The sequence below is a fragment of the Phocoena sinus genome, chromosome 20 (genome assembly GCF_008692025.1).
Source record: "Phocoena sinus isolate mPhoSin1 chromosome 20, mPhoSin1.pri, whole genome shotgun sequence".
NCBI classification, from domain to species: Eukaryota; Metazoa; Chordata; class Mammalia; order Artiodactyla; family Phocoenidae; genus Phocoena; species Phocoena sinus.
Window position 1 is genome coordinate 13,202,862 of NC_045782.1, and position 26,256 is coordinate 13,229,117.

Below are 26,256 nucleotides of genomic sequence, written 5' to 3' on the forward strand. Positions count from 1 at the left end.
ATCCCCAAAGAGCCGGTGGCACCATCCAGCCTGCCGTACAGACGAAGGGTCAGCGAGCGTGAGGGACTCACCCAGCTTGTTTCGTACGGCTGGGTGACCTAACTCCTGCGTCCAGCCGTCCACCTCATCCAGCATGATTTGGTCGGCAAAGCAGGGCTCTCCGCCCAGCCCCTGGGTGGCGGGTGGGCCGTGGCCACGGCGGTACCGCCCGGTTCTCCCTGAGCACCCTCTTCTCCCCGTAGCGGCCCCCTCGTTCATGCAGAGCGTGTTCAGCCCCATCCTGCTGCTCAGCCTGGTCACCATGTGCGTCACTCAGCTGCGCCTCATCTTCTACATGGGTGCCATGAACAACATCCTCCAGTTCCTGGTCAGCGGCGACCAGGACGCAGGTAGGTGGCCTCCAGGCCCCGGGGCGCAGCCCATGAGCGGTGGCCACTCCTGCCCGCCTGAGGTTCAGCCCACTGCCTGGCTGGGCTGGACCAGCAGGGCCGTGAGATGGCAGAATCCAAGGGCCTGATTGTGTGTCAGAGCCATTTCATCACAGCCGGGCCCAACTGTCCTTTCATGTCCCCGTCGGAGTTTCCCGGTTTAGGAGGGAGGAGAGGACTAAAATAACTACGTGTGTTTGGGGTGTGGGGATGTGTTTTTTGTTGCCTGAGGGGGACGGTTGACGTGTGTGTTCGTAAATGAAAACACGGCACAGAACACGGTACTCCACCTGAGAGCCTGTTGAAAGGCTATCAGTCAAACCCAACGCCAAGAATTCTCCGGGAAACTGCAGGGGTGCCGCGTGGAGAGGCTGGGGGCCGAGATGGGGGCTGGGCTACTGCGGCTGGAGACTGGGGCTCCTGGGCCTGCACAGGATCTGTGCCCTGAACTGGGAAGCAGAGCCAGGTGGAGCCTTCCTCGTGGGTAATCCAGTCCAGGCTTGTTACTTCTGGTAAACAGAACTGATAACCCACGGGCCACTTTTCCAAGAGAACACACAAGCTGATTAGAGGTTTTGATTCTACAAAGAAAGTCATTACTTCCTCAGGGCCTGAGCTGAGTCAGCTTTAGTTATCCCTAAGCGGGACAAACACATCTGGTAAATCCTTTTTATTGGCTGTCTCATTAGTGTGCAACATTTGGGTTGGTTCCCCCCCCCCCCGTCCCCCCCCCCCCCCGGGAAGATCTGCCCGGCACTGTACATTCTTAAAGAGGATGAGAAACCTGGCCTTAGCAAAAGGGGAAGGTGACAAAGAGGCACAGATAATGCAGGTGCTACTCCAAAAATGGGTGTTCGGACGTGAAGCAATGTGGGAAAATCCTATCACGTGCCCTCGCAAAAATTTGTAGCAAACGCAAAGATAGGAAGAAAAAGAACCTGTTTAGCTTTGTTTCGTCCAATGATATCCCCCTATATTTCTACCCCAGGAACCCTTTTATTATGTAACATTCATTAAAATCTGTGTGCCACACTTTGGGGAGAGATGACCTAGCGTGTCTATTTGCCCTCTATTGTAAACCCTGAGGCCCAGACAGGTGGAGACTCTGACGGGTACAGAGAAGGGCCCTCACTGGCCCTTGGAAGGCAAATCTCCCTGCCGCTGAGTCATGGCCTTTTACTCTCTGAGAACTCTTGCTGCTCAAGAGGCATTTTTTCCATCTGTTTCCCGCATTCAAAAAGTCAATTTCAAGAAGTAGAGGAAGTTGGGCCAGGAATTCGGTCTGCAGCTGACAGGGCATTGGTTTTCCCCATCCTGCTCCTCTGAGCAGTTGTGCCTGACATCACACACACACACACACACACACACACACACACACGCACACACACGTCTGGCTATCAGGGTCAGGGGGCCAGTAGGTGGACGGGAGACCAGCGCTGGTTAGTGAGATACTTGGGCTGGGTGTGGGGTAGATTCTTTGCCCTCTGAGGGAACAAGGGCAATGAGGCCCAGGTTCTGCCAGGTCTTCTGCACCCACACCGCTTCCCCATCACGGTCCCCCGCAAACACCACAGGCCTGATTGACCAGCCCGCTTGTAAGGAGGCACCAGCTGCACACGAGTGAGGCCCCAGCCAGCAGGAAAACGTCCGCAGACACCCGCGCTGGGCACTCTTGAGAGTCGGGGCTTGGTGGGAAATGGCGTGTGAGCTGGGCCCAGAGCTAGCCTGCCTCCATGCCCCATCCCCCTGTAATAACCTGAGACATTTCTGCTGCTGACCTCACTCCTCTCTGCTTTTTCACTTTTGCTTTCTTGATGCAGTGATGGCTACCGGTAAGCCAGTGGGGGCGGGGGACGGGGGATTGTCAGGGAACACATGACATCCTCTCCTAGCCGGTCTCTGTTCAACTGAGAAACACCTCTCCTTGAACTCCAGACATCCCTCTGGGCCAGACCTGTGTTTGGGGGTGGGGCGGTCAACATTCAGCTTCTGTGAGAAATCCCATCATAATTTTAAGGCTCTTTGAAGATTGAAGCCCTTACGTCAGTGCCCTTGTGAGTGGTGCCTTCCTGGTATATTTCTAGAGGCAGAAAACTGACGGCCAGTCACACACAAAACCTCAGTCCCAGGCATTGGTAATTTTGTGGTTCCCAAAGTCAGAGAGACTTCCTGGAGCTTCTGGGGAAGTCACTGTGACATACTGCATTTCGTTAGCCGTTTCTTGGAAATAGGCGAGGACTTTGGAGAAAAGAAAAGGGTGGCTTTGATTTCAGAGGTTAAGGTCTCCAGGCTCCCCTCATGACCCACAGTGACAAGGGGGCAGTTCTGGAGAAGATCCCAGAAGGGCTTGTGGGGTCACAGACTCTGCCCAGCGCCCACCCCAGGCCTCTGCCGGCAGCCCCCGTGACCCAGCCCGTCTTTATCCTCAGTGGGCCTCTACACCTCCATCTTCGGTGTGCTCCAGCTGCTCTGCCTGCTGACAGCCCCCGTCATTGGCTACATCATGGACTGGAGGCTGAAGGAGTGTGAAGATGCCCCTGAGGAGCCCGAGGAGAAAGACGCCAACCAGTGCGTAGGCGGAGCTCGTGCCCCGGGCCCCAGCCCCCAGAGGGAGAAGCCCACCGGTCAGGTGTTAGGCAGCATCAGGGTGGGTGGGTTAGATTTTAAAGTCAGCAGGAGAGGCGAAAGAGGGCTGTGCTCAAAGCTGCTCTTGCCCGCCCTCAGCTCAGCACACGTTTTGGTCTGTTGCTTCTGTAAGGAAAGTCTTTTGTATGCAAAAGTTGGGGAGGCACGGAGCTCGAAGAGAGGAGGAGAGAAGCCAGAGGAAGGTCTGTGCAGACAGCTATCAAACATCCTGCTTTTAGGGCTGCTCTCCTGTCCTTAGCCCAAGTAGTACACCGGCAGACATCCTCAGAGTGGTCCTGTTTGCCTGCAAGGTCTGCTCCACTGGGTGTGAGTAGTAAACGGCTATAACCTTAATATATGTCAATAGATCTGTTCATGACTGTGAGAATTAAGCAAGGGACCTACTTTACAGAAGGGTTGGGCTCTAAGATCAGAGGATGAGTTAAATGCTGTCTTCTCTGACTCCACCTTAGTACCATAAGCTCCTCTTTACTGTATCAGGCCCTGTGCCAAGCCCTTAATGCACAACACCTCAGGTAAGCCTCCCAGCACCTCGATGAGTTAGACCCATTTTGCAGATGAGGGGACTGAAGCTAGATGTCCGAGTGGCTTGCCTGAGGTCACATAGGGAGAGAGTGGTGGGTCTGGGCCTCCCTGCGCATCTCTGAGCCCTTGGATGTCATACAGTTGTCCATGGGGTATCTTTGTGGGTGTTGAGGCTGGAATCAGTCATAGTGAATTCACAGGGAAATAATTACAGAGAATGCTCTGTTATGTAGGTCAGGTCCTACAGCCAGAAGGCTGTTGGTGCCCATTCCAGTTCCATCTGCCGCATACTCGTTTCTCCTTCACCCCTTCCTGCCGCCCAAGGAGAAACCCACTCACTCCCTTTCTTGGCTTATTGTCTGGCTTAGTGTCAGCTCCCTGCAGGATTCAGGTGAAGTTGGAGCCAGTAGTGAAGGAGGCTTTGCCACATCCTGACCGGGGTGCACTCTCCTTCTCCCTCCCCATCATCGGGCCTCAGTCTTCGCCGAAGCAGCGCAGGGCGTTGACGCCCGTCTCCTCGTGCCTTCTCGCGTCCGACCTCTCCACTGAGGTTGACACTCCGCGCTCAGTCCAGGGGGTGCAGTGGGGAGTGTCCCTCGTGCTGGTCTAGCCCCCACAGTCCCTAGCACATGCTTGCGGGTGGTCTCTGAGTCTTGCGCTGTCCACAAGCCGTGACTCCCAGGACCTTGCTTCCTGGGAGAGCCCATCCTCCAGGGAGCCCCCAGCTCCGGTGTGTGCTCTGCGTTTCCACAGAGGTGAGAAGAAGAAAAAGCGGGACCGGCAGATCCAGAAGATCACCAACGCCATGCGGGCCTTCGCCTTCACAAACCTGCTGCTCGTGGGCTTTGGGGTGACTTGCCTCATTCCCAACCTGCCTCTACAGGTGAGTATGGGGAGAGGGAGAAGCCAGGTGGGGGATGGGGTGATGAGACTGAAAGGTGCATGCTGTCTCATGGGGGAGAGAACAGTGCTCGCTCAGCAAAGAGAACAGTGACTTTTCATTTGTCTAATTCAACCAACCAACCTATCAACCGGCCCGCTGTGATTTACCAAAGGGCCCCCTACCTGCCAGGCTCTGTACGTGCGTGCGTGATGCTGGGAGCAAGGTGTAAATGAAACGCAGATTGCCTTTCACAGAAGACTCTTGTCTGCGAAAGTGCATCATTCTTCTCCGTCTTAGGCATCTTGCATACCACGAGTACCGTCATCTTACCATTTCTGGAACCATGTGGTGTAGTTGTGTGGTTGCTTGTTTTGCATGCGCTCAAACAGCTGAAGTCTGATGTCCAAAGAACTCTGGCTAGTCTGTGGCGTTGGTGGGAACGTCTGCTCCTCCAGTACAGGGGAGCAAGACCGACGATCCCTTGGCATCTGGGTTCAAAAGTTTAATTCCTTCTCACAAGATTTCCAGTGCCTCTGGAACCTGACTTTTGGCAGAGAGTTTGAGAAAGGTAGATTTTGTTACCTGCCTGGCTCCACCCTTAGGTCCACAGAAGTGTTCTAGTTCTAATCCCCAAATGTATGAACTTGGAAGGGACAAAAGGGATGGCGTTGCTTCCAGATGGGTGTGACCCAAGTCCAGATGGTATCTTGGACCAGGTCCAGGAGGAAAGCAAGAGTCCCTTTCTACAAGTGGCCGCACGTAGAAGTTCATTGAACATCCAGGTGTGCACCACCCACAGGTGCTACCATGTGTTTGTGCCGACACCGCGTGCAGCCAGAGTAAACCATGGGAGGCTCTACCGGTTCCAGATGGGAGTATTGCTGCATCCCTGGTGCCCTCCCGGCCTCCTGGTGGTGGCCCTCTCCGCAAGACCGGCAGACCCTTGCCCTGACCACCCTTGTCCAGTCGCGGGGCAATGCTCAGTGAGGACAGTCTGCTTTGTGTTTATCCAGTCTTATCGAAAGGCAAGTTGTGAAAAGGCAGCAAGGCATTTGGAGCGGAAAGCGGAGCCTGCCGAGGGATGGGTGCACGTTCAGGCACAGACCTTTCGCAGCACGGCAGAGAGCAGCCCTCGCCACCTCCACTGCCCACATTCCCGGAAACGGGTCTTGGCTGTTGAGCCCGATGGCAGGGCTGTGTGCAAAGAGCAAACAAAGGGTCCTGGGAGCAAAGGAGACAGCTCGTGGCTCAAAGGAATCGTTAACAAGTGCTTGCTAAGCTTGCCAAGCTTGCCAGCAGTGACCTTTCCTCGGGAAAGCAGAGCTAGAGGGGAAAGGGACAGCCATCTACCAGTAGGGCCTGGGTGGCCAGGCAGGGAGACCTGGGCACAGTCCTCAGGTCCGCGAAGGCAGGAGTGGTGATTAGTGACCTCCTGCTTAGTGCTATGTCCATACGTACACTTAAAAGCAGACTCTAGACGGGGGCGGGATGGGGGGAGCCCTGGGTTTTAGCGTTTGCCAATTTCCGCGGTGCAAGTGCTCTCGTCGTGGCTGATATCAGCCAATACGGTGTCGCTAACTGTGGAGTTGGAAAGAGACACAGTAACACACCATCATACGATATTTACAGTAGAGCAAAAAACCTTAAGAGCGGGAATTCCCTGGTGGTCCAGCGGTCAGGACTCCGCGCTTTCGCTGCTGAGGGCGCAAGTTCAATCCCCGGTTGATCCTGCAAGCTGTGCGGTGCAGCCAAAACTAAAAAAATTTTTGAAAAAACAAAAAACCTTAAGAGCACGGCTAATGGTAAAACAGAATAAAATAATTAGGATGTGCTGGGTTTTGAGTATTCATTAACTTTGTTTTCAACGTACAGTTGACCCCTGAACAACACAAGTTTTAATTGCGTGGGTCCACTCATACTCAGGTGGTTTTCAGTGGTAAATACTAAGTACCACGTGACCCGTGGGTGGTTGGATCCGAGGATACAGAACTGTGGATACAGAGGGCCGACTCTAAGTTATATGTGGATCGTTGGCTGCGCGGAGGGTCGGCACCCTAGCCCCCGTGGTGTTTAAGGGTCAACTGTAATTTGTTGAATTGTACATTTATTACAGTTGAACTGTTAGTAGTGACTGTGTTTAACTTAAAATCGGCTCAAAATTCTTGGCAGTTCAGGAGTTGGCCCTGGAAAGCTGGCACAAGCTGACTCCAGGGCGCCAGTACTCCCACCGCTCAGGACCCCAGGAGCTGTGGGGCAAGGGGACAAGGTGAGGCCCTCCATGTCTCTTGCTCAACTCTGCTCTCCCTCCCTCAGATCCTCTCCTTCATCCTGCACACGATCGTGCGAGGATTCATCCACTCTGCCGTCGGGGGCCTCTATGCCGCTGTGTAAGTCCTGGGAGCTGTGGGTGGCCTGGTGGCCGAGGGTAAGGGAATGACCTGAGGGAGGTTCCTGGTGGGACTGAGGGCCTGAAGGGGGCCGTCTTGCTCACTTGGGGCTCATCCTCTGGCCTTAGGTACCAGGGCTTCTGTCGGGTGTGTCAGGGGAAGGCCATACCTGGCAGGAGCGGGTCAGTGGGCAGACAGTTGGGTGCCCACAAGCCTTGGCATTTAACACGAAGTCAGTTGCCCCAGCCAAGGTGCCGCTCGTCGTTGCCTCGGGGACTGCTGCGCACTCGGGTTCTGAGGCTGCCTCTGGCTGCTCATGGGAAGGGCAGGGGGGTGGGCTCTAGCTGCCCACAGCTCAACGGTGACCTTCAAGTGGGCTTGAGCGGCAGCAGTGGCGTGAATAACTGAGCCCAGAATGTGCCTGACAGATCCCACCCAGGGCCTCAAAGGGCTTGGTTCTGTCCACAGCCTTCTTAGGCCTCAGCTAAAATGAAACCTGCCTCCTTTTCCAAGAGGCCACACATGCCTAAGGAACCATAGTTTGTTCCTTCTCCTTGGGCCGGGCCTTGGCCACACACTGGAACCCAAACACCATCCACTGTCTCCCTCTGACCAAAGACTAGCCCGTTCCTCCAGCCGTTCCTTGCTAGGAGTCCCTTCTCACCTCTGGGGCCACGATACCTGACGTGGCCCCAGAATTCTGGCAAAATCTGGCTAAGATTTTGCCAGAACTCTCTCCCTCTCTCAACAGTATCCCATGGGGGTCATTCCAGGTCTGCCTGTTCCACCCACACCTACCCCCAGGCCTGGAGGAAGTTGTGGCTGCCTGGCAGAGTCTGAGGGACTCGTCCGAGGGCTGGTGATGCTATGTTTCCGTGATTACACAACGCTCCTCTGGTGGAGGGTGCAGCCAAGCCAGGCCCAGCCTCCAACCTGCTCCCTGGGCCTGGTTCACAAGCTGCAGGACTCCTGCTGGCACCACATTTTCCGCTTGGCTTGGCCAGGACACCCATGGGCTCCGGGGCCTCATGCTGGTCCAAAGACAAATTCGCTTTGCACATCTGCTCAGCAGAAAGCAGTCCAAGGTATGGACACCCCATTCCCACCTCTTCTCTGCCACCGAAGGTGCAGCCTGGGGGCCCCAGCACCCTGGGGCCGGGCTGCGAAGGAGCATGTGGGGAGCCGAGCATGGCCCCTGTGGTGACAGGTTCTCTACTGCCCTGGCAGGTACCCCTCCACGCAGTTTGGCAGCCTCACAGGCCTGCAGTCCCTGGTCAGTGCACTCTTCGCGCTCCTGCAGCAGCCCCTGTTTCTGGCTATGATGGGTCCCCTCCAAGGAGACCCTCTGTGGGTAAGAAGGATTGGGGTGCAGGGGGTTATGGGCATCCGCCCCACTCTGCTGATTGGGAGCTGGGAGGCATCACTCGGGGGCTTCTAGAACCCCAGGACAGGCAGTTTGGAACTTTGGTTAGGATCAATTCAGGGACCCCTTGTGAATGGGCAGGAGGGACAAGAAGAGAAGAGTGTCCTTTCTGGACCTGATTTTGGGGTAAATCGAACAAAGTTGCTGTTCCTGCTCCTCCTGCCAAAGGCCCAGATTCTTAACCAGGTGCTGTGAGCTTGTCCCAATCCCGCCCCCCACCCCCCCCAGAGATTCAGATGAGTACAGTATGGTGGCCCGGCCTGTGGACAGCTGGGGAATTCTGTTGCTGGAATGTGGAACGACGGGCCCTCCAACCTCTTGAAACTCCTTGTTTGTTTTTCCTCTCCTCTCCTGTGACCTTCTCCCCATTCCCAAACCTGAGAGCGAGGAAGGGGCTGGAACTGGGCTCTGCAAAGACCACAGCCCCTGCCTGCTCCCTCCCTCCCCCCTGCCCTTGATGGCGACTCTCAACTCTCATCCCTGCCTCCCCAGGTGAATGTGGGGCTGCTTGTCCTGAGCATGCTGGGCTTCTGCCTTCCCCTCTACCTCATCTGCTACCGGCGCCAGCTGGAGAGGCAGCTGCAGCAGAAGAGGGAGGACGACAAGCTTTTCCTCAAGCTCAACGGCTCGTCCAACCGGGAGGCTTTTGTGTAGTGCCCACCACCTCGGAACTGTGGCGTCCCGCCCTTGCTTCAGTGACTCAGCGGTGTCTTCCCCACCCCAGAGGACCTCCACGCACCCCTAGGATCCTGTCCTGCACCATGTTGGAGTCCTCGCTCCCTCCCAGGGCCCTGGTCCTGCTTCGGAGCTCTGCGGTGGAAGGATGGGAGAGGGCCCGGTCAGGCGCTTCTCCTGCTGGAAGCAGAGGCGCTGCGGACTTCGCTCAGCCACCCTCGAGGGGCCCTGGAGCCTTGGGGCTCCATGGTGCCTGCAGGAGCAGACAGGAGGACCCCGGGCAGGCAGGCCCTCTCCCCCCAGTGTGTCGAGATTCCGCCTCTTGCCAAAGCAGAGGAGCCTGCCGTCTACTGCCCACCACCTGCCCCTCGGCTGCATGTCCACCAGCCACGCCTGCTGAGGACAAAGGCTTGCACTGTCTGTACCCGCCTCGCCTGGCCCCTCACCTCCTCCCCCGGCCAGTCTGAGCTGCCTGAGGAAGGAAGGACCCGCTTCCTGTTGTTGGTGCTAACTCCTTTGTGATTCCAGCCCCCTGTGGCCTGTCCTCCTGTTCGAGGCCTGTGGAGAAGGCCCCCTGGCTTAAAGCCTGGGGAGGGGATGGAGGGCTGGATGGTCACATGTGGCTCAGGAGCTGTGGTCAGGGCCGAGCAGCAGTCCCTTCCCTCCTCCCTGAGGGCCTGAGCCGGGGGCATGTCTCCACTGCCACCCTCTGTCCAGTCTGTGACCTGAAGGGAATTAAAGGGGCACCACACACAAACACACGCATGCGCATGTGTGCGCACACAAACACACACACACACACACACACACACAGCTGTTTTCGTGGGGGTGGAAGTGAAGATGTGGCTGACAGACGTGGAGGTCCAGGCCCGGGTGGGAAGGTGGATTTGTGAGAGACCTAGGGGTGTGTGTGCATGTGGGTTGTGCGCGCGTGTCCTGTGCATGAGAGATGTGTGTGGGATGGGGGTGGGATGTGGGCGCTGGGGGTCTGCCCTGATCCTCCCGGAGACACCGCGGAGCCAGCCAGGCCCGCAGCAAGCCCAGCGCCCGGGAGCCAGCCCCGCTCAGGGTTGGGAGCTTGTCCCAGGCTGCAGGGCCACAGCGCCCCCTGCTGGCAGACTTTCCAAGGGCCCTGGAGCTGTTTATGCGGGCGAGGCCCCGTTTCCTCCGCCAGGCGGGCCTGGCTTGCCAACCCCACCCACCTTGACTGCCCTCAGAAATTGTGTCTGAGGCTTCCTGGGAGCTCTGAGAGGGGTGGGTTGATTTTTTAGGTGAATTGTTTTGGTGGTTGGTTGGTTTTTTTTTTCCCCTTTTAAGTTTTATCAGACTCCTTTTTATAAAGCAATAAATCCATTTTCCTCCTGGTAAGGGATGCCCCTTCTAGCATATCAGTTAATGACTACATGTGCCTGTTTTGAGCTTGAGAAGAAAAGGCAAGACAAGATTTTCTGCCCCAGTCGTACCCAGCGACTCACCGTCTCTCTGGGTGTGATTGCTGTCTCGGGAGGGGCAGTGGGCCAGGAAAAGACCTTCCTCCCCCGCCCCACCCCCAAACAAATGGGGCTTGTGCAGACACCTTAGAAGTGTGGCCATCCCCTCCTCTGCTGCTTATCCCAGCCCGACAGGCTAATCCTGACCCCCTTTCATCCCTGCTCAGACTTCCTGTCACCAGTCAACCATGCTGAGGGTTCCTCCTAAGTTCAGGACACAGGGTGACCCCAGGAGAGCCGCAGGCTCAAAGAGAGCAGAGGCAGGATGTGGCGGAGGAACGGGTGGCAACAGGAAGGGGCAGGGGCAGGCCCAGGCCCGAGCCCCTTGAATGCACCTAATCTCCCTAGGCTTCACCCACTCAGATATTCAAAAGCAAATGTTTGTTTTAAACAGACTTTTTTTTAAAAAAAGAGCCTGAGGTCAACATTTCCCAAAGCATTCCTCAGCATGCTAGTTCTGTGAGATGTCAAGGTCATTCTCATTTTTTAAAACAGTGTTACAGTCAGATTCGGGAAATGTTGAGATAAGGTCAAATGAGCGGCACTGGTGGCTGTGTGCCTCTCCAGGGGGGTGTGGTCTGTGACTAAGCGATGGCTTTAACCATCACAGCCGTCCTCCACATGGGGCCCAATGACGACGAGCAGCAGGAGCTCTCAGGGTGCTGGTTAATAACAGCCTCTGGGACTTGCCTCTGACCTAGAGGGAAACCGAAGTCTACACTTTGCTAAGCTCCACCTGGTGGTTCTGGCGCCCGCCCCCCCAACATTTGAGACCCACTGATAAAGGAGTGCAGTTTGGGGAAGCGCTGACTAGCAAGGGCCCTTCCAGCTGGGAGATATGTTGAACTTGTACAGACATGGCCTGTGCTGTTCCCAGCAGTGCCCAGCCCAGCCAAAGTGGGAGCTGCGGCCTCTCTCTCCCACCCACCTGCAGGGTGTGTGCACTTTGGGGGAAGAAGCAGGCATTAAGAAACGAGAGTTCAGGGTGGGAGATAGTCTAGGGCCAATAGTGCGTGGGGATTAGAGGCATGAAAATGGGAGCAGGGTACCAGGTGGGTTGGGGACCACAGGTGCCCCCCCACTCCCTTGCCTGTCATTTTGCTCTGACTGTACAGGGTTGATGGGTTACATATTTTCCCATTACCATCACTGGATCATGCTAACAAGCCAGGAGTTCATACTACCCTCCCTAATTTACAGCTGGAAAAATTGAGGCCCAGGGAGGTGGAGTAACTTGCCCAAGGTGAGAGCCAGGACTCCTATGTGGTTCTTAGCCTCTGGGTCAGGACATTCCATTCAGAGCAGCAGCCCCAGGGGCCACCAGGCCTTGAGATCAGGGCGAAACAGCCTAAGGGAAGCAAACACAGGCGAGGTGTCTGTTTCTTGGAGCCAAGAGCTTCCTTGGAGAGAGTGGAGTGAGCTCTACTTAGTAGAGTCATCTTGGCCCTAGAGGCTGATGGTAGCCTGGGGGAGCAAGTTTCTGGTCGCCCCAACCCCTGAGAGGAGTGCCCTGGGGTGGGGCAGGGACCACATGGCCTCGGCCCTCCATCTTCGTCCTCCTCCTCCAGGCTTCTGGTGGGAAGGAGCTGGAAGTCGTGCCCAGCCCTGCGGGCTCAATCAGAGTGAAGAGCGCGGCCAGGCCGGGCTCAGGAGCATGGCCCCGAGCCCCACTCCTCTCTAGTCTCCCTGTACTTGAGTCCAGGTGTTCCTTTGTGGTTAGCTTCCTCCGAGCCCTCCTGGCCTCTGCCTGTGGCTCTCGCTACCTGGGCCTGTACTAGGGAAGGTTCCCACTCTCGTAAAGGCCATAGATGGGGCTGCAGGTTGTGAGTTCCGTTCTGTTTCTCTTTTTATTCCTCTTGTACCCGGTGTCAGCCTGGTGAAAACTTCTCCTCAAGCCCTCCTTGTCCTGGCCCTGGGCTGTGCAGTGTGAGGAGGGCATCCCGCTGCCCTGGGCCCCAAGCACACTGAAAATGGGGAGCCATCCAGTATTGGGGGTACGTGTGCAGGACTGTCCCAGACAGCGGCACAAAAAGCCCAGTGAAGTTTTCGATGCATTTGCACATCAGCCTGCACGAATTTAAACAGATACACACCACCGGGGGGCAGGTGAGGCTGTGGATCCCCTGTGGTAAGGGGCTCCTGTCGGAGAACCCTGAGAAGTCTTCTCAGCAGAGTCAGGCTTCCGGGGCTGTTTAATACGGTGCATTCTCGTGGGCTCTGGGACAGTAAGGCGCCTTATCTGTGGGGTTAGGATTAGGAGCCCAGGACCCCCCAAAGTGAAGGGATGGGTTTTCCACAGGCTGCAGCACTCCCCTGGGGTGGGGGTGGGGTCAGGGTGAGCCGGAGGGCTCTGGAAGCCTGTCCCACCCAGGCCCTGCCTCATGCCAGAGTCCTGGGCTGAGGACCTGGTGTCTGGAAGGAGGTGCGTATCGTCCTCCACGTGGGCGGCCCGCCGCAAAGCAGACCTCTCCCGCCGCTGGCACACAACCACCGCCTGGGCCCTTGGTCTCTGCAGGCAGCATGTCCAGCCCCGAAGTTAGTCTTTCTCAGCCTCCCAGGCAGATCCAAGACCAAACCAGGGCCTCTGGCCGCTCCCAGCCCCTCAGCCCTTCCCAGAGTGAGACCATCTCCCTGTGCTGGGGAGGCTGCGAGGGAAGGGCAGAGGTTAGGGGCCCCACCACACATACTATCTCGTGACCTGAAGCAAGTCTTGAGCCTCAGTTTCCTCATCTGTAAAATGGCAATAATACTCTCCCCGGGAGGCTAGGTGGACATGGACGTCAAGCAGTCGCACATTGTTGCACCTGGCACTTCATAGGCACTTAACAAGCGATAGCATTATTTTTATGACCCTGGAGGAATGCAGAGAGCACAGGGGATGAGGACCACCCACACCCACCCTCCCCCGCCCATATAACAGGACAGACTTTAGGCAGCCCTGACCGGGACAGCCTTGTGGCCAAGTAAAGGAAGTGAGGTCTGTTTCTGCTGACCCCTACCCCTCTCAGAACCCCCTCTCTAAGCAAAAGCCTTAAGCAGTTGTCCCCTTGTTCAGTTTTACGTTTTTCACGTTTTGTTAAGAGACTTGGCCAAAGCTTCTCAAGCTAACCCCTAACTGGTGGATGTCCGGGCGCTCTTGACAGTTTTATGCTGAGGTGGGTGACTCAGAGCACGGCTTGTAGGCAGTACCTCCATGCCACCTCCTCGTGAAACTGCTTGGCTGCGCCTCTGTGTTTGTGTGTGTGCGTGTGTGCACACGTGTGTCGAAGTCTGAGGTGTGTTCCAGGCACGTCAGGTGTGAATGTGTTTGGAGGATTGTGTGGGAGCTTGTCTGTGTGCCTGTCTACCTGGACGAAGAGGGAGAGGGTCTCACGTGGCTGAATCCCTTTTGGTGGCTGGAAGGGCCTAGGCAGGCCCCGTCCAAGGACCCAGCCCAGGCTCTCAGAGTGGTGCCTGAAGGGTTAACATGTTCCTGTGTCAACGAGGGTCAGTGCAGTGTCACTGACAGCTCAGCAGCTGACCCTGACTCTTCCTGGCCCTTTGCTGTTTCTAGCACCTGGATTACTTCCTGGCACACAGTAAGCACTTAATAAATGTCTGCCGAAAATGGCTAAGAACTGCTTCCTCCTCGGCCCCTGTGTCTCCTTCTAAGTCACTCATCCCCTTGCCACTTGTCTCTTGCCTGTCACTTGTCTGAAACGTGCTCCCTGACCCCCACTCTCCGCTAGGTTGCACTCATCGCGGCCCGGCTTTGCTGGTGGGCCAGCTCTCAGCAGAGCTGGGGAAGGGACAGAGGAAGGAGCCTCTTGGGTGGGAAGCCCAAGGCTGCTGGGAATTCTGGTACTAAGGTGGGCGCTCATTCTTGCCCCTTTTCTTTTGTCCTAAGTCAGTGGTCATGGGCACACCTGCTCCTCCTACAGTTTTCCCACGAAGCTGGCCACTGTCCTGCCAGGCCAGGGCCCTGGGTAGTAGCAGCAGAAAAGAAGAGCCACTGGGCTTCCCCAGAGAAGCCCCAAGGAGATCCCCACGGCCAGGGAGGGGAGAGGATGGCCTGTTTGTCTGAGGCCTGGTTCCTGAGCCTGCCGGGCAGAGGGGGCTTGAAGCCCAGGGGAGGGAGGTGGATGGCCTCGAGCAGCAGGCCCCCCGCATAGCAGGCAGGGCAGAGGTGCTGGATGGATGTGCCTGAGGGCTTCTACTCATCAGGATTGTGAGCTCGCAAGCCGGAGCGCTGCTACATCCCTTTGCTGTGTCCTTCATTTTCCCACTTTTGATGGAGACACTACGGGGAAATATTTCTCTAATATAAGTAGAGCCACAGCACAAGCTCTGTGATGACACGGGGGTAGCTAGACCTTGAGCTCTCTGCCAGACAAGAGGACTTGGTGGGCACCACGGGGACCTGGAAGCCACAGCTCCATCTAAGGACAGCCTTGACACAGCTGCAACCAATTAAGGCCCTGTGTGAGCGAGCCAGGTGTTGCTGATCTGATTTTTACAAGAGAAGCTGGGAGTCCCGAGTTTTATAGAAAAGATCCCTATTTTCAGATGCTGGCTCAAAAAAACTTTTTTTTTTTAAATCCCACAGCTGCTCCAGTAGCTTTTCACGGTGTGCAGGCCAGAGTCGGGGAGTGGAGGGTGGAGGTAAATCACCGCCCCACAGCTGTTTCCTCCACCTGGGCAGACGCTATGCATGTCTGAACTGCAGCCCCACTCAGGCTGGGACCACTCTCCTTTGTCTCCCCCAGCCTGGCGCGTAACGAATGCTGTTGCGTGAGCAAATGGTTACTCATTCCAGTCTAGCTTCCTGAGTGACCCCCAGTCCCTGTTTAGGGGCAGTGAATCATCAGGGCCAGCACGGGGCGGAGCCAGCTAACCTCAGAGGCCCGAGTCCCTGCCCCCGGGCTGGCTGATGCACTCCTCTGGCCGGGGAGAAAAGCCAGGCAGCCAGGGTCACGCTTCTTCTGTCTGTCTGTCTGTCTCCCCACTAGAACGAATGCCCCCTGAGCGCTGGTACGTGCACTGCCTTGGTCACCATTATACCTCCAGTACCTCAAAATGTGCCTAGCATGGAACAGCTGCTCAATAAATATTTGGAGGATGAAACTTAGAAAGAGAGAGGTAGAGAAATAAACCAAAAAGAGGCTGAAACTGACAGACGGAGGCTGGGAGAAGAACATGCTCTCAGCAGCCAGGAAGGGACAGAACAGAAGATGGAAACAGTGAAATGCAGTCTCTCTGAGATACACAGAGATGGGTTACAGGTGTGGCTGTGAGGAGGCAGTAACAAGGGCCAGCCAGCCAGGAGCAAGCGCGGGGGGTGGTCCAGAGCAGTGAGATGCACAGACAGCGAGACAAAGGGGAGAGAGAGACAGTCCAAGACAGAACAGAGAGAGCAGGTCATTACCCAGAGCAGACGGCAGTGATAGGGAGACACAGAGAGAGGGACACACGGAGGGAGGTGAGACAGGAAGAGAGGTAAAGAGAGACAGAGAAACACAGAGAGATGGAGAGGGGAGAGATAACAAGAGAGATTAAAGAGAGAGAAGGCGAGAGGACAGACAGAGTTACAGAGGAACAGAAAGAGAGAGAGACAGAGGGAGCACAGAGGGAGAACAAAAGTAAAGAGATAGACAGGGAGAGACAGAAAGAGATACAGAGAGACTTCTTTTTTTTTTTTTTTTTTTTGGCCAAGTCAACATTTTATTTAAAAACACACAAACATGTATACAATGGTAACAACAGGAAAGGAGCTGAGATCTCCTATTTGGGGACAGGCTGACCGCACGGTGCTCCCATAGGCCTCACTTTAAGAAAGAAGGTACCTTCAAGACCAGATTTCCAAGAGAGATAAATTAGGAGGTGGCCGTGTTTTCACAAGAGGTGAGATAAAGAGAGATCGACAGAAAGAGAAACAGACATACCAAGAGATGGAGAGGAGAGACAGAAGGGGGGGTAGCTAGAGAGATGGAGAGAAGGTGGGTACAAAGAGGGAGAGAGGGAGAGAGACAAAGAAAGAGAGGCATGTGAGACAGAAAGATCGCTGTGACGCTGGAGAGTCACGTCCTTCTTGCCTGTTCAGCCTGGAGCACGTAGAAGTAGCCTCGAGGGGCAGTAGTGTCCATCCCTCCTTCCTCACAGCATCCTTTCCTCCAGAATGATAATACAGAAATGTGGCATGTCCTGCATGAAATTATTTTATGCACATTGCCTCATCTACGATGCCCAGCAATCCCACATGGTAGCCACTACCATCGTCCCCATTTTACAAATGAAGGAGCTGAGGCTCAGAGCGGTTAAGGAACCTGCACAAGGTCACACAGTGGGAAGTGGTAGGGCTGGGACTCCAGAGCATCAGGCACCAGGGGGTCCGTTCCCACAGTGGGACTGTTGACTCACAGTGGGGCACCCTGGAGAGTGCTGTGGCCCCCTCATGTAAGGCCTCTTTTTCTTTCTTCCTTTCTTTCTTTCTTTCTTCCTTCCTTCCTTCCTTTATGGCTTCTGTGGCTGCGGAGCACGGGCTCTAGGTGCACGGGCTTCAGTAGTTGTGACTCGTGGGCTCTAGAGCGCAGGCTCAGTAGTTGTGGCGCTCAGGCTTAGTTGCTCCGTGGCATGTGGGATCTTCCTGGACCAGGGCTCGAACCCGTGTCCCCTGCATTGGCAGGCAGATTCTTAACCACTGTGCCACGAGGGAAGCCCCAGGCCTAACTCTTATGCACACCTGAAGCAAAGCTTGCTAGAGTGAGAGATGTAAGAAACAGAGCAACTGAAAATAAAATGTGAAGGAAAAAAAATGCAGACTTGTTCAGATACTGATCGTATCTAAAATAAACTACAGAATTACATTTTTTAGACGATTAGGGAAATCTGAACTTGGAATGAGATAATATCAAGAAATTATTAATTTTGTTCAGTATGATCATGGCATTGTGGATTCATAAGAAAATATCCATATTTCTAGAATGCACACGGAAACATGGAGGGCAGAGATGACATGATGTCTGAGATCTGCTTTAAAATGTTTCAGAAAAGAGATGAAGCAAGTGTGGCAAAGTCTCGCTAACAGTTGATTCTGGATGACGAGGAGTGGGGATTCCTTAAGGCCAGATCTTGAACTTGGCACTCAAGTTCCCACACTCCGTCCTTCCTGTGTGTGTGTCCACCACATGAACCACTCGTGCTCTGACCAGGGGCTCTACCCTGGTCTCCCCACCCCGCAGATTCCACCCACATAGAACCCTGCCTCTGCACCTTTGCATATGTTCCTTTCCCTCCAAAGATGCCATTTCCCTTTTCTAGCCAAATCTGTCTCAAATCCCCCTTGTCCCCAGATACTTCCTACACCTTTTCAGCCCAGGAGGCCTCTCCTTGGACCCTTTCCAGCACTGTTCTTTGTGTCACACATGGTCACCTTTATGGCCAGCTACCTCAGTCACTAGGTACAGTTTTCTGTAAGTGCAAGGCCTCCTCTCCATGAGCTCCTCCAGATGGAGGCTGTTTCTCAGGTATTTTAATGACTGTTTTGCTTTTTACTTCCCCCAGTGCCCTGCATGGCCCCCCAAGCTCCCTCATCTCAGCTCATTCAGGTCTCTGTCTAAACATGGCCTCTTTTTTTTTTTTTTTTTTTAAATATTTATTTGGCTGCACTGGGTCTTAGTTGCGGCATGTGGGATCTAGTTCCCTGACCAGGGATCGAACCCGGACCCCATGCAGTGGGAGTGCAGAGTGTCAGCCACCGAACCACCAGGGAAGTCCCGTGGCCTCTTCTTTTTGGCTGAAACTCATGGCTTGTACGATCTTATTTCCCCCACAAGGGACTGAACCTGGCCCCCAGGCCCCGAGCAGTGAAAGCCTCGAGTCCTAACCACTGGACTGCCAGGGAATTCCCAAAATATGGCCTCTTAGCGTCTTTCTTGACCACCCAACTAATACCACCTGCACTGGCCCCAGTCACGCTGTTCAGCCTCTTCATAACATTCACCTCTACTTGAAGTTATTTCTGCATTTGTTTATATTCTGCCTCACCCCACCGAACAAGGGAAGGACCTTGTTTTTCTTGGTCACCTCTATATCCTGAGTGCCTAGAGAAAGGCCCAGGACAGGGCAAGGAATTCAATCAATATTTTAAGGAGTGAATGAGTAGATGTAGCTTTCCCAGCTAGACTTCAAGCTCCAGACGGCAGGGTTTGATTACTTCCTGGAGAGAGCCAGCACATGGCAATTGTTAAATAATGATTTACTGTATTGGGACTTCCCTGGTGGCACAGTGATTAAGAATCCACCTGCCAACACAGGGGACACAGGTTCGATCCCTGGTCCAGGAAGATCCCACATGCCGCAGAGCAACTAAGCCCGTGTGCCACAACTACTGAGCCTGTGCTCTAGAGCCCGCAAGCCACAACTACTGAAGCCCATGCACAACAACTACTGAAGCCTGTGCACCTAGAGCCCGTGCTCCGCAACAGGAGAAGCCACTGCAATGAGATGTCCGTGCGTTGCAACAAAGAGTAGCCCCCTCTCACCACAGCTAGAGAAAGTCCAGGCACAGCAACGAAGACCCAACACAGCCAAAAATAAATTAATTAAAAAAAAAAAGATTTACTGTATTGATATTACGTAGGAGAAAAACCCTATTCTGGGAGGTCAGGGGACCAGGGTCCAGGCCGCTCACTTGATCTTGGACTTTGGGTCCTAATGTCTCCTCTCTTGGTCTTTCCCCGAGGGTGTTGGGCTTGGATTTCTGGGACAATCCATACTCCAACTGTAGGATTTGATGGCCAACATGTGCAACATTCAGGGCTGTCCTGGGGCTCCAGTTATAGCTTGACGGCAATATAGCCACCTGCTCCATCCTCCTTTCCCAGTTTTCTATCTTCTGCAGCCCACTCACGATCACCTCGGTGCCCCTTGAGTCCGACACTGGAGTTCATGTGCCCAACGCACAGTGAGGCCAAACCATGGAGTCTGGAGCAGAGAAAGGTTTATTGCAGGACCAAGCAAGGAGAACAGGTGGCTCATGCTCAAAAACCCAGAGCTCCCCAATGGTTTTCAGGGAAAACTTTTTATAGGCAAAATTTGGGGTGAGGGCTGCAGGGTGTGTGACTTCCTTTTGACTGGTTGGTGGTGAGGTAACAGGGTGGTGTTCCAGGAATCTTGTGTCCAGGCTGAAGTTAGCATCCTCCAGCTGGGTGGGGGCCTTAGTTCCAGCCGAATATCAAAGATATTGTTATGTATTCTGCTCCTCCTTTGTTTCTGTACTCCCTCCCTTCCCTGGATAGCAACTGTCTGAATATGCCCTTCGGAACTCAGGGAAGGTCATGGAGGCTGAGTGACGCCTATTTCTTACAAACTGGAAATGAGGGACACAGAAAGGATTTGTACCTGGGAGGGCCCCACAGGGTCCTGCTCCGTTTCAGCCATTGTCTTCCCCTGTGCAAATCTGCCTTCCCTGTGTTTTCCTGAAGGCAGTGCCGTCCACCCAGTCTCCCAGCCTAGAAACCCGGGAAGTTTTTGCTCTTCCCTTCTTGCTCTCACTCTCTCAGCCAATTAGTCAATAAGTCTTGCTGATTTTACCTGAGTTGCTCCTAAATCCATCTCTCTCTCTCTCTCTCTCTCTCTCTCTTTCTTCTCTCTCTCTTTTTTTTTTTTTTTAAAATATTTATCTATTTATTTTATTTTTGGCTGCGTTGGGTCTTTGTTGCTGCACACGGGCTTTCTCTTGTTGCCACAAGTGGGGGCTACTCTTTGTTGCGGTGCGCGGGCTTCTCATTGCGGTGGCTTCTCTTGTTGTGGAGCATGGGCTCTAGGTGCATGGGCTTCAGTAGCTGTGGCACATGAGCTTAGTTGCTCCACGGCATGTGGGATCTTCCCGGACCAGAGATTGAATCCTTGTCCCCTGCATTGGCAGGCGGATTCTTAACCACTGCGCCACAAGGGAAGTCCTCCATCTCTCTTTTTTTCCCCCCTTATCCCACCACTGTCCTAGTCCAACTTTGCCTGGACTTCTGCAGAGGCCTCCTCACCAGTCTCCCTGCCTCTGCTCTGTTTCCCTCAGTCCCCTTTTCACTCAGCTCTTAGAGTGAGCCTTCAAACTCCAGAGCTGCATAAAAAACCGTAGATGCCAGCCCATGCCCTGAGGATGGACTACAAACACCTTATCACCCCCAGGAGCTGCATACTCTGGCCCCAACCCTCTCCCCATTCCCATCTCCTACAGCTCCTCAGCCCCCAAGCTTTATGTCCCAGTCACCTCTCTCGGTTCCCCTAGAGCACATGCTGGCCCCCTGGGCCCCAGCCTTTGCATTAACTCTGCCTGGTACCTCTTCCCCTCCCAGCCCCCTGAAGAGCTCAGCTTAGAACCTCTTCCTCCAGAATGCCTTTGCTGACTACACTTCCTGGGTGTAATGCCACCAAACCTGTGTTTCACCTCTCACAGTCCTTTTCATCCTAACTGCCTAGCTGTCCCTCCACCTACCCCGCCACTTGACCTTGAGCTCCCTCAGGGCTAGATGGTATCTGACTTGCTCACTCAACAAAAGCACAGATTTTTTTTGCATTTTTTTCTGACTTATTGATGAATATTTCACAAATATTGATATAATTGTATATATTTAAAGTCTACAATGAGATGAATATATATATACACACACACACACACACTCATGGAATAAAATGGAACAATTACTAAGATCAAAATAATTAACACATCCATTACCTCACATAGGTAGCTCCTTTTTTTTTCATCTTTTTGTGATGATAATTTTTTTAACATCTTTATTGGAGTATAATTGCTTTACAATGTTGCGTTAGTTTCTGCTTTATAACAAAGTGAATCAGCTATATGTATACATATATCCCCATATCCCCTCCCTCTTGTGTCTCCCTCTTCTGGTTTTCTCAGGGTGTATGCCCAGTAGTGGGATTGCTGGGTCCTATGGTAGTTCTATTTTTAGTTTGTTAAGGAACCTCCATACTGTTCTCCACAGTGGCTGTGTCAGTTTACATTCCCACCAGCAGAAAAGCACAGATTATCATACACAGCAGCACTTAGCAAATACTTTTTGGATGAAAGACATTACACTAAGGACTTCCTTGGTGACACAGTGGTTAAGAATCCGCCTGCCAACGCAGGAGACACGGGTTTGAGCCCTGGTCCAGGAAGATCCCACATGCCACGGAGCAACTAAGCCCACGAGCCACAACTACTGAGCCCTCATGCCACAATTACTGAAGCCTGCGTGCCTAGAGCCCTAGAGCTCCACAACGAGAGAAGCCACTGCAATGAGAAGCCAGCGCACGGCAACGAAGAGTAGCCTCTGCTAGCCGCAATTAGGGAAAGCCCGCAGGCAGCAACGAAGAACCCACGCAGCCAAAAAATAAAATAAATAAATAAATAAAATGAATTAAAAAAAAAAAAGACAGACATTACACTAAGACAGCAAGGTGAAAATCTCTGCCCCATCACATGCTAGCTTTGGACTTGAGCAAATCTCTCTCTCTCTCTCTTTTTTTTTTTCTTGCGCAAGTCTCTTAAGCTCTGCCTTCTCCTCACCTGTCACTGTGGACAGTAATAACACATTTCTGGTAGAGCTGTTGTAAGGAGTCAAGCCCTTAGAAGAGCACGTGCACGTAAACTTGGGCATTATTAATATTTTTTGACACAACCTCTTCCTAGATCTCAAACCACACCACCGGGGAGGCCCAGCCGTACAGGTACATCTGTTCCGCCTGCAGATAATCAGTCACCCCTAGGACCCTGCTGCACACCTCGGTGTCGGCCCCACCTACTGCCCGGGCCTTGCGCACGCCCCGGACCCACCCCGGACGCGGATGTCAACGCCGCGGCCCACTTAAGGACGGGAGGGGGCGGGCCCGGGAAGGCTCCGCCTCCGCGCTTAGGTCAGCGCGCAGCGCTGCGCGTGACGCTCTGGTTGCCGCAGAGACGCCCCGCCCCCGCGCGGCGCTGCGGAACTGGAGCTCCGGGCGGCGTCGGCAGCGGCGCGGAAGGCGGCGAGGCAGGGGCGGCAGGAGCCGGCGCGGCGACCGCAGCGAGAGCGACGGGGACAGAGCAGACAACAACGAAGGCGCACAGGCAGCCGGGCCGGGCCAGGGGGAGAGCGGCCGCCGGGAAGCGGGCGGGAGGCTGGGCGGGCAGCGAGCAGCCGCCGAGCCGCGAAGCGACATGGTGCTGCTCAAGGAGTAGTGAGTGTCCAGCCGGCCGTGCGGAAGCGAGGAGGGAGGGAGAGTCGAGGATGACGAGCAGGGAGGGTGATGGCCTGGCGGAGGACGGACGGGGCCCGACGGGATGGAGAGCGCTGGATGGGCGGCCCAGCAGGGGCTGAGGGGACAGCGAGGGCCGGACAGGGCCCGAGGTGGGCCGAACGGGGATAAAGCGGGAGGGACAGCACCTGAGGTGGGGCCCAAGGGGCAGTGAGGGCCGAAGAGGCCTGAGGAGAGGCTGAGGGGACAAAGAGGGCCGGGCAGGCCTGAGATGAGGTCAAGGGGACAGTGAGAGCCGGACAGGGCATGAGGAGGGGCTGAGAGGATCGAGGGTGCTGGATGAGATGTGCGGTGGTCCTAGAGTGGAGGCTAAGGGAGGAAGGGGCCAGCCAGAGCTGCAGGACTGGCTGAGAGAACCCACCGGAGAGGGAGGAGTTGTCTGAGTGGCTGAGGAACGGTTAGACAAGGGCAGACAGGGCTGGGGAGCCGGGGAGCCAGCCAGAGTGGAGAGGGGTTTGGGGCTGAACAATACCAAGGGGCACTGGGAGATCAGATAAGACAGCTTCAAGAATGGAGTTGGGATGATCGGGCCGAGTGTTGAAGGCAACCTGGGGTGTGAGGAGTGGCTGCCTTAGGCATCAGGGGAAGGATTGTGATAAGTAGACACAGGAAAAGGACTAGGGAGTCAGCGTCAGGCTGAGCGACAGGGGAAGGGTATAAGGAGATAGCAGAGGGGACAGATGGTGTGACATGGTGCCCACGTGGTGGGGGCAGAGGACGAGGTATTTGGGAAAAAAGGCTTAGAATGATTGCTTGGGACTTGGAGACACTTGGGTGAGGAGTCCAGAAAATATTGGGCAGAGGCTGAAGTGATATGAGGGAGTTATGGTGATGGAGAGAGCTAGGATGTTACCAGGGAGGAGAACAGTTTGGAAAAAGAGTATGTTTGTGAGTAAATATACATGTTATTGGAGTTGGGGTGGGGGACAGGGCCAACGTGTCTCTGGGGGATTCTCAGTCTTGGTGCAAAGAGATGGGGAAATTGCTCTGAGGCATTGATATTTTCATAAAGCCATTGACTGAGGAAAAATGGTGAAGAGTGAGGGAGTTTCTGAGTAGTTAATGGGCGGTGGAGATGAGTGACTTCTGGTAGGAGTTGCAGGGAGATGGGCTTGCTCGTGAAATCCACGGGACTGGATGACAGGTGGGGATGTTCGGATTGCTAATCTTTCAAATATGAGATGACCCATTCCTGAAGCTTATGGTTCCAAGTAATCATCTTAGGACTTTTTTTTTTCTTCTTCAAAGAGGAAAGATTGGGGGTTGGGGGAGAGGAGAGATTGGATGTGTACGTGCAGAACTTTCAGTGAAACTGCGCTTCCCTGGAGGGGAGGGCAAGTGGGCAGCATTCGGCCAGAAGCCCAGAAGGTCCGGAAGTGGGAGGTGTCCGGGTAGAGAGCATCTGGTGGAATTCACTTGGTAGCCAGGCAGGTGTGCTGAGAGCTGTTTCCATTTTGTCAGTGAAGGGACTTTGCCCCATCCCATCTGGTTTGCTCCTTGGAGGTGTTTAGGACTTTTGGACATAGTGTGGAGCTTTGGATAGCAAAGGGAAGAGACCCAGGTGTCATCCCAGCTTGACACCTCATCTGAAGAGGGTTATTTCAAAGCCCCTCCACCTCTATTTCTTTCTTTCTTTCTTTTTTTTTTTTTTTTGACCACACTGAGCGGCATGCGGGATCTTAGTTCCCCGACCAGGGATTGAACCCGTGCCCCCTGCAGTAGAAGTGCGGAGTCTTAACCACTGGACCGCCAGGGAAGTCCCCCCACCTCTATTTCTTGACATCCAATCTGATGCTGATCCAGCCAGAGTACAGAGTTTTGTGTGGTGAGGAGGAAGAATCTTGGGAATCCAACAAGAGGAGAGCATGCACTTTGGATTTTAATCTTGACTGTACAGATGACAGACTTTTCCCATTCTCCTGATTCATTTTTTTCTATTCCCAGTTGAATCCTAGAATCTGTAGAAACCTGTAGGTTTTGTAAAGAGGGTCAGGCAGGGAAAGGAAGGGACCTTCAGAAGAGATCTGAGTGAGTTTTGAAGAGAGGTCCTCCCTTCTCAGTCTTTGTTCTCCGCCCCTTGAAGCCTGCCAGGGAAAGGTCCAAGGTGCCAGGTGTGCAGAGCCTGCCTGGCATCTGCGTTTCCTTCCTGCCCAACTTGTGCCCTATGTGTGCTTGGGTGTGTGTGTGCACCCCTGGGCGGGGGACCAAGAGGGAGGCATCGGAGACACCTGGCTGTGGCTGCAGCGCTGCAGCTCTGGAGAGTGCAAGTGAAGGTCACACTGAAGTGAGCGCAGCTCCAGTCCCAGCCCCGCACTGCCTCTGTGGCTCTGTCCTTTGGAATTGCACCCTATGGCTGCTGAAGTGGTTTTGCTCCCAAGGAGCCAGGGAGAAATGTCTGGGTGTGCAGCTGTCCTATAGCAGCCTCAGGGCATCCTGTCAGGAACTGGCTGATGCCCATCTCCTTTTGGGGGAGACTTACTGCCTGCCCGGGGTCTGAAGTTTGTCCCTGTTGATTTTTCTGACACTTCCTGTAACAGGATTCTCCTTGATTTGATTTCTGCAAATTCTTGGATGTGATTTTTACTGCTGTTCTTGAAGATAAAAGGCTTATTGTTTTCTAGGAAGTTTCTCCTGAGGGTGCAGAAATTGTGGCCTCCAAGTTGGAAGTATTTTTCTGCACTGTTGGCTTTCTCTAATGGGAGGACAACATTAGTAGCAGCATCCAGTAACCTGCAGGATTTACATTATTTGAGTCATTCTGGAGGAAGGGGAGTTCGCAGGCAGTAGAGACTTGGAGCCCATTTTGTTTTTCCTGCTACTTTTCTGCTCTGTGCCTTGCCTTGAGTGCGAAGTTTTTCTCAGATCCCTCTGGGTGTCTCTTGCTATCTGGGGACCTTTGTGGGACTAGAAGCTAGTGAGCAGGCTCTTTACCAGCCTGGAGCAAGGATCCCAATTGGCAGGACCAATGCATAGAAAGGAGAGCATAGCAGCACGTGCTTCACCAAGCATGCAAGATGCAGGAGCCTCCAGGGGGTTCCACCTAGGGTCTGGGAACTGACAATCTAAGCTTGGGAGCTGACTTGATTCGTAGGAATACAGCCAAGCGTTTTGTTTTTTGTTTTTTGTTTTTGCGGTACACGGGCCTCTCACTGCTGCGGCCTCTCCTGTCGCGGAGCAGGCTCAGCAGCCATGGCTCACGGGCCCAGCCGCTCCGCGGCATGTGGGATCTTCCTGGACCGGGGCACGAACCCGTGTCCCCTGCATCGGCAGGCAGACCCTCAACCACTGTGCCACCAGGGAAGCCCCAACCAAGCGTTTCTGTCTCAGCTCTCTGACCTCACAGTTTTGAGCTGGGGGTTGGCCACTGCTCTGCATTACAAATGCAAGCCACCCAGAGAAGGGCTGCTGGCCCTCACACCTCTGTGTGTGGAGTTCTGACCAGTGTGGGACTTCGCTGGCCATGGCTTCTCCATCAGGTGATTGATTGGTGGTACCTCCAACAATTGGTAGTCATTGAAATGGA

General features: G+C 54.3%; 2 protein-coding genes across 7 annotated transcripts in view; both read left to right on the forward strand.

The window, feature by feature from the left end:
- SLC43A2 (solute carrier family 43 member 2) overlaps window positions 1–14,078 on the forward strand; it is a 44,028-nt gene extending 29,950 nt beyond the window's left edge. For all 6 annotated transcript variants that reach the window (XM_032615844.1, XM_032615847.1, XM_032615846.1 and 3 more), the window contains 6 exons: window positions 243–389; window positions 2,858–2,996; window positions 4,353–4,482; window positions 6,796–6,869; window positions 8,097–8,220; window positions 8,785–14,078. In XM_032615844.1, coding sequence (XP_032471735.1) covers window positions 243–389; window positions 2,858–2,996; window positions 4,353–4,482; window positions 6,796–6,869; window positions 8,097–8,220; window positions 8,785–8,946 — 776 coding nt within the window. In that variant the 3' untranslated portion in view covers window positions 8,947–14,078. The remainder of the gene's footprint in view (window positions 1–242; window positions 390–2,857; window positions 2,997–4,352; window positions 4,483–6,795; window positions 6,870–8,096; window positions 8,221–8,784) is intronic.
- Window positions 14,079–22,400: 8,322 nt separating this feature from the next.
- The window catches only part of PITPNA (phosphatidylinositol transfer protein alpha), a 40,735-nt gene continuing 36,879 nt past the window's right edge, over window positions 22,401–26,256 (forward strand). The window contains exon 1 of the mRNA XM_032616097.1: window positions 22,401–22,655. Coding sequence (XP_032471988.1) covers window positions 22,636–22,655 — 20 coding nt within the window. The 5' untranslated portion in view covers window positions 22,401–22,635. The remainder of the gene's footprint in view (window positions 22,656–26,256) is intronic.